At 47.9% G+C, this 7,535-nt stretch overlaps 1 protein-coding gene across 1 annotated transcript in view; it reads left to right on the top strand.

Moving 5' to 3' along the window:
- Positions 1-6,779: 6,779 nt before the first annotated feature.
- FAM220A (family with sequence similarity 220, member A) overlaps positions 6,780-7,535 on the top strand; it is a 1,138-nt gene continuing 382 nt past the window's right edge. Inside the window, exon 1 of the mRNA XM_014550326.1 lies at positions 6,780-7,532. Coding sequence (XP_014405812.1) covers positions 6,896-7,532 — 637 coding nt within the window. The 5' untranslated portion in view covers positions 6,780-6,895. The remainder of the gene's footprint in view (positions 7,533-7,535) is intronic.

Here is a 7,535-nt window from a genome sequence, read left to right as displayed (position 1 = left end):
TAGGACTGAACAACTTCAAAAATTCATAAAGATTCCAAACCCTAGTCCCAGGGTCAGTTGCAGTCTGACATGAATTTTATTCTGTTGCTCAATTTCCATCAGGTTTCTAGAAGAGAACTGGGGGAAATTATAGACGATTAAGAAAACATTATAAAAGCTTAGAAGCTTTGCAGAAGCTTAATCGACCAAGTCAAAAGCAGGAGCTCCGTTAAACATAGTTTGTTCTGGCTTCTGAGATAGTGAACAATTATATACTTTGGGATGATAAATACCAAACATATAGGAAGCATAGAAATACTATGGAATCTTTTCTGTCAACTGAATGCTTTAAGCACTGTTCATAAACTGAAACACTTTCAACCTAGTAAAATATGAAAGAGGGCTACAGTGAACACCTGTATCCTTGACTCAAGTTTATTTAATATTTTTAAAAAATATTTTTATTGATTTCAGAGAGGAAGGAAGTGGGAGAGAGAGATAGAAACATCAATGATGAGAGAGAATCATTGATCGGGTGCCTCCTGCATGCCCCACACTGGGGATTGAGCATGCATCCAGGCATGTGCCCTGACTGGGAATTGAACCCTGACCTCCTGGTTCATAGGTAGACACTCAACCACTGAGCCACACTAGCTGGACGAGTTTGGGGTTTTTGAATTGATTTTAGAGAGAGAGAGAGAGAAACATGGATTTGTTGTTCCACTTATTTATGCATTCATTGGTCGATTATTGTATGTGCCTTGACCGGGGATCGAACCTGCAACTTTGGTGTGCCGGGGCAACACTAACCAACTGAGCTACCCGGTCAGGGCAGGTTTTTAAAGTCTTAAAAGTGCTGGCAGATATTAGAGTGTATGAGTTAGATCGATATGTGCTTATGTTAACATATCCACCATATGTAAAGAAAAGCACGTTAGCACAGCCAGCGTGGTTCAGTGGTTGAGCGTCTACCTATGAACCAGGAGGTCACGGTTCAATTCTTGGTCAGGGCACATGCCTGGGTTGTGGGCTCAATCCCTAGTGTGAGGCGTGCAGGCGGCAGCTGATGAATGATTTTCTCACATTATTGATGTTTCTATCTCTCTCCCTCTTCCTTCCTTTGTTAAATCAATAAAAAATATGTACATATTTTTTAAAAAGCAAAACAAGTTTAAAGTGGGCCCTAACCTTATACCTTACATAAAAATTTACTCAAAATGGATTAAAGACCTAACGGTAAGAACCAAAACTGTAAAACTCTTCGGGAAGAAAACATAGGGGGAAATCATGATACTGAATTTGGCAGTGATTTCTTGCCAAAAGCAGAGGCAACAACAAAAAAAATTAGACTTCATCAAAATTAAAAACGTTTGTGCATCAAAGGACACTATCAAGAGAGTGAAAAAGACAACTCACAGATGGGAAAAAGTATTTGCAAACGATATATCTGATAAGAATTAACATCCAGGATATAGAAAGAATTCAGCTCAACAACAGTAAAAACAACCCAATTCAAACACCAGCAAAGGATTTGAAAAGACAGTTCTCACTTTCCCTTCTCTAACCTGAGCTATTAATGGCTACAGATGGCCAGTTACCCACGAAAAGGCGGACACGTCCATGTCCTCATCCAGTGGTCACCTCTCCGTCCTCTGCCTTACAGATCCCCTCAGCAGCATCGTCACTCCTCCCTAGCACTCGGGGTGGCCACAATCGCTGCTGTTTATTGGATGCTCTGAGGTGCCGGTCAGAAAAGATGTGGGTGCTCTTTCACACATTGAGTCCTCCACGTTCGGAGGAAAGGGCATGGCCCGGAGTCCCCAGCCGGGACAGCCGGCCTCGGAGGTGTGAGCCGCGTACCTTTGGCACCAGGTGATAGAATGAGGGACGGGGTGGTGGCTCAGGAGGCTGCACAGCTGGCTCCTCGAGGGCCGGTGTGATGCTGAGTGACTAGAGCAGCAGGAATCGGTGCTGCAGTGCTTCCTGTGGTCATGATTCAGCTTGCAGACAGGACGGAGTCCTTCCGGCTTTGCCCCGAAGCTGGGAACAGTTGGAGGAATCCGTTTCAGCCACGCCCTGGTCTGATCATTCAGTCATGAGCGCAAGGGTGTTCAGGTGAATGAATGAATGATGGTCACGCCTGAAAGCCGAGGAGGCGGGGATGGTCTTGCCGTGTGTTTGTGCGCCATCACAGGCGGGACCCTGCTCCGAGCCCGTTGTCACCGACCTGGCTGAGCAGCCCCTGTCGTGTGGCCGTGCCTCCTCCCAGGCCCCTTTGGGAGCAGCCTTGCCGGCTGGATTTCAGAAGCTTCGAGGCCAGGATATTTTTAGTATCCAGACCATCAGGTTCCTGAGGCCATTAATAGCTCAGGTCTGGGAAGGAAAGGTGACAGCAGTCCAAGAGGGCAGCAGCTGCCTAAGTGGGTCAGGCTATTGTCACCAGTGGCCACTGCCTCTAGCTGGCAGGGATTTTTGTGGAAGGTGACTTCTCGTGGCTGCACTGAGGATCCTGGACACACCAGATGGTCTTGTTTTCTGTGCGCCTCACCCGCTCCAGCTTCTGTGGCTCCATTTTCAACCTTTGCCATATATTTTGGGGGAGGGAGGAGGGGAAGAGAACTAGTTCAGGAGTCCACTCACAGTCCGGCTCTTTATTTTCCTGAATCATACTGTCTTGAGCTTTAAAATAGACTCCTCCCTTCATTCTAGTGGCTCAGTTTTGGGGGATAAGTTTGTGTGCCATGATTTATGCTGCTTATTATGTTACTAGAGGCCTGGTGCACGAATTCGTGCACAGGTGGGGTCCCTAGGCCTGGCCGGCAATCAGGGCTGATCGGGGCCGCGGGAGGTTGGCTGTGGGAACTCACTGACCACCAGGGTGCAGCTCCTGCATTGAGCGGCTGCCTTCTGGTGGACAGTGCGCATCATAGCGACCGGTCGACTGGTCGTTCGGTTGCTTAGGCTTTTATAAATATAGATAGGCGTAACACAAGAGTGAGAGATGATGGCATAGCTGGGGCCAAGGAGAGTTCATTACATGATCATGTGTGCTTTATTTGCTACAACATGATGTACCAGCATATGTGTAATATAGTGAAATAAACACAAAAATGCTTTACAAATGACTTGTCTGGAAATTGTATGAAAGTTATTCCTGTCTCTCAAGATAGAAGTAGTGTGTGTAACAGCCTAATGTCAGAAGAGCTGGCTGGTGGAGGGCTCAGAGCCAAATGTCTTCACTGAGCTGAAGCTTTTGTTAATCGAATTAAGTGCATAGCTTATAACAACTTACTGAAGAACTAGAAGATCTTCAGCAAAAAATGTATTCTATCCTTATTAAATACATCATTACTTTATTGATTCCATGAATGGTTCCTTATTTAAAACATTTTAACACAATCCTGGGAATACTTCATCTTCTGAACAGTACTAAGTCCTTGTACAAGGACATAATAGAAGTGGTTAGAAACTAATTTTCCTGGGAGTTGGCCCATATTAAATGACCTGCTTTTCTTAAGAATTTTTTAAACCTATATTAAAATGTATTAAAGGCATATTAGGGAATGCTTCCATTTCAGGAAAATGTTCAGTCTTAGTGTATTTCAAATTAGTAAACTAAATGTAAGATTTGACATAATATAGTTTGGAAGTTAATTTGAGAGAGTCCGTCAAGAGAAGTTAATTATATTTGACTTGTTAAATTTTGAAAGTATTGTTTTGAGTTGTAGACAGAATTCACACTTACAAGAATTGCACCTCTTGCCCTAGCTGATTTGGCTCAGTGGATAGAGAGTCAGCCTACAGACTGAAGGGGCCCGGGTTTGATTCTGGTCAAGAGCACATGCTTGGGTTGTGGGCTCGATCCCCATAGGGGGCGTGCAGGAGGCAGCCAATCAATGATTCTCTCTCATCATGGATGTTTCTATCTCTGTCTCTCCCTCCCTTCCTCTCTGACATCAATAAAAATATATTTAAAAAATAAAAAGAATTGCACCTCTTGCCCTGGCTGGTGTGGCTCAGTGGTTGAGCATCATCCCATACACTAAGAGGTCACCGGTCAGGGCACATGCCCTAATTTCGGGCTCGATCCCCAGTAGTAGGCATGCAGGAGGCAGCTGATCAATGGTGCTCTCTCCTTCTCCCTTCCTCTCTGAAATCAGTAAAAATATATTAAAATAAAAAAGAATTGCACCTCTTAAAAGTTCTCATCACAAGAACAAAAAAACCACACCTATAACTACAGTGATGTATGTTGATTGTGGTGATCATTTTGCAATATATACAGATACAGAATGTTGTACACCTGAAGCTAATAGAATGTTATGTCATTTATATCTCAACTTAAAAAAGATTGCACCTTACATTTGTATATTGCTTTATATTTTCCAGTTGTATATAGAGTAATGGTCACACTGCTAGCAGAAAGTTTTGTGCATGCCCCACAGATATATATAGGGTGTCCCCAAGAAATGTATACTCACACTTTGCATAATGATAAAGGCAGTGCTTGTTAAAATATGTCTCATTTTCAAAATTGAGCTGTCAGCTGTTACAGGGTGTTCCAAAAAATGTATATACACTCTGGCTCCCATTAGTAATTCCATTGGGTTAAATCTGAAAAGAAACATCAATTTAGGTGTGTATACTTTTTTGGGGGACACCCTATTTATATATACTATTTATAAACTACATATTTTGCTCTACCAAAATATGGCATATATTATAAAGCATAGAAAAAGTTAAAAGGGGGTGAGATAGAAATGAACTAAGCAGAGGTGTTCTGAAATAGTCTCCCATGCTCCTTGAGGTGGGGTCACCCCATGATGGCTGGAAGGTTGTGTGTAGTTTTCGAGGTTTACCTGGAGCTCACTAAGCTGTTTGTGCAGGGAACACACGTGTGTAAAACCCCCCTCTTTTCGATCACTTAGTGCAATTGGCGTCTCTCTCCCTGGTGGCCCTGGTATCTATGGTCTTTAGGTCTCAGAGATCCTGGCCTTGTGCCCTCAGCATGACCATGTTCTGTCCACGTCCGATACTGCTTCCCAAGGCTGGCCTCAGAGTGCCATCCTCCAGCTCTGACATCTCTGAGATGAGGTCTTTATCTTATTATATATTTATTAGAGGCCTGGTGCACAAGATTTGTGCACTGGGGGGGGGGGGTTCCCCCTCAGCCTGGCCTGTGCCCTCTCGCAGTCTGGGATCCCTAAGGGGATGTCCACTGACAGCTTAGGCCTTCCAGGGAGTCGGACAGTCTTAGCGCTGCTGTGGAGGCACCGCCAGCCTTGAGCCGGCTTCTGCCTGGGCAGTGCTCCCCCTGTGGGAGCACACTAACCACCAGGGGGCAGCTCCTGCATTGAGCGTCTGCCCCCTGGTGGTCAGTGTGTGTTATAGCGACTGGTAGTTTTGCCGTTCAGTCGATTTGCATATTAGCCTTTTATTATATGGGATAGGATAGGATGTACGTAGTTATTTATTTAGTTTTGTTAATCCTCATCCGAGGATATTTTTCCATTGATTTTTAGGGAGAGTGGAAGAGAGAGGGAAAGACAGAGAGAAACATTAATGTGAGAGAAACACATTGATTGGTTGTCTTCTGCACGAGCCCTGACCAGGGCCTGTGCCAGGGAGGAGCTTGCAAACAAGGTACGTGACCGGAATCGAACCGGGACCCTTTGATCCTTAGGCCGACGCTCTATCCACTGGGCCACCCCGCTAGGGCGAGATGAGGTCTCTTAATCTAGCTGCTCAGCGAAGCCCCAGTCCAGCTCTTGGTGTGTCCCTATCTGAACGCCTCCCCACTTTCAGTTAATGGCCCCTCGTGACCCAGGATTGAAAGTCAGAAGAAACCTCTGGGTTATCTCACCCTCTTCTACATCGGGTCAGCCACTACCTTTAAAGAAATACTCTCTCCTCGTTGTTCTAACAGCCCTACGCCGTCGTTTTCCCTGTGCTGTTGGCTTAGCCTCCTGATTGGCCCCATGCGGTTCCTTTCCCGTCTACCCACCGCACTGCCGCCAGAGTAATTCATCTTAACCGCAACCTAGCACGCGGCTGGGACCCTGTGTCTCCCCACCCCCTGCAGAGGCCGTCCAGGCTCTGGTGCCAGTGGCTGTGCCTCCCTGGTTGGCTCCCCATCCTTAGCCCTGTGCCTTCCGCTCCAGCCTCCACCAGAGGCTGTTTTCTTCTCCCTGTGCTCTTCTTCCATTTCTCAAACCATTCGCACACGGAGGCGGTCTTACAGCCCACAGAGTCTCCTAGTTCCCCAGGGTTAGTTAGCTTCCTGCCTCCGTCGCTCCGTGCCCATAGCCGGCCACTCTTGCTGCAGCTGCTTCTCTCGCGGTGACAGCCTTGTCTCTGAATTGGGTGCTTGTGGTGTTGCTTCTCGACTGTTTGCTCGTGGGCTTTGTCCGTGTCACAGCAGTGGGAGGGCTTGGTCAACACCGGACCCAAAAGTAAAGTCGCCTCGGCTCCTTGGAGTGGCTCGTCCCAGCGGAGCTCTGAGCGTCATCTCATTGGGACCCTGCAGGGAAGTCCTTGGCGGCACCATGGCCTCGTCCAGTTCCATCCTGGTCACAGGGAGGGCACTTTATTAAACCAACACAAACAACTGCTGCTGTGCAAAAACAAACCCAGCGTTATGTTTAAGTGCTGTTCGGAAGCTATGTGAATGCAGTGCTGTTCTTCTCGTTGTACTCTTTCATTGGCAGGTTGTCATCCTGTTTTCCATCAAAAGTAGGGCTCGTGTACGAGAGGCCTTCCTGTTTGTTAGGAAATAGCTGTGTGTGACTCTCTTGGACTCCTCGTCACTGTGACACTTCAATGTGGTTGTCTGTTCCAGGTTCATATCGAGATCCATTGACGACCTTCCACCGACTGGCACAGGCGTGTCCTGGGGCCCCCACCGCAGAAACGCAGCATGAGGGACGGGACAGGGACTCTGGGCACCTGCCTCGTGAAAGTGCCGCCAGGGGACTCGGCCAAGCGACCGTGTAGCCTTCGAACACAGGAGAGCCCTCGCCCACCAGGCGTCCCTTCCTGGGCGAAGCAGCCTGCGGGTGATGTTCATGGAAATTTACAAAATGAGACATTATCATTGGAAATGAAAAGTGACCTGAGTGAGGCCTGGCTTCACAGTGGCACCAAAGTGCTTGCATATTTGAAAGAATCATTAAGAAGAAATTCGGCTTCCACGGCGGCTCAGGGCCAGACTGTGGATCTGTTCTTTGCTCCTGCGGAGGAGTGTTTTGCCGGGGTGTCCTGTGGTGTCGAGGCGGCCCTGGTGAGGGACTGGCTGGGAGGCGGGCCCAGGGCCACCAACAGCCACAGAGGCCGGTGCCACAGAGGAGAGCCTGGGGGGGCAAGACTGCCATGCGGCTTGCGGTCAGGAACGGGCATCTCTGCGGGCGCACCGAGGGCTCTTCTGGAGGGGCGAGGCTCTGAGTCGGAACCGCCTGGCCGGCATTCGGTCCTGTCCACAGCGCTGCACGTGCGGCCCGAAGTACTCCCAGAGATGGCAGCGCGTTTCCCGGGCACTCGGAGCCCGCACTGCCCGAGCA

The sequence above is a fragment of the Myotis brandtii genome, unplaced genomic scaffold, assembly GCF_000412655.1.
Source record: "Myotis brandtii unplaced genomic scaffold, ASM41265v1 scaffold6, whole genome shotgun sequence".
Classification (NCBI taxonomy): Eukaryota; Metazoa; Chordata; class Mammalia; order Chiroptera; family Vespertilionidae; genus Myotis; species Myotis brandtii.
The sequence above is the reverse complement of the archived record's forward strand: the minus strand, read 5'-3'. Positions and strand labels throughout refer to the sequence as shown.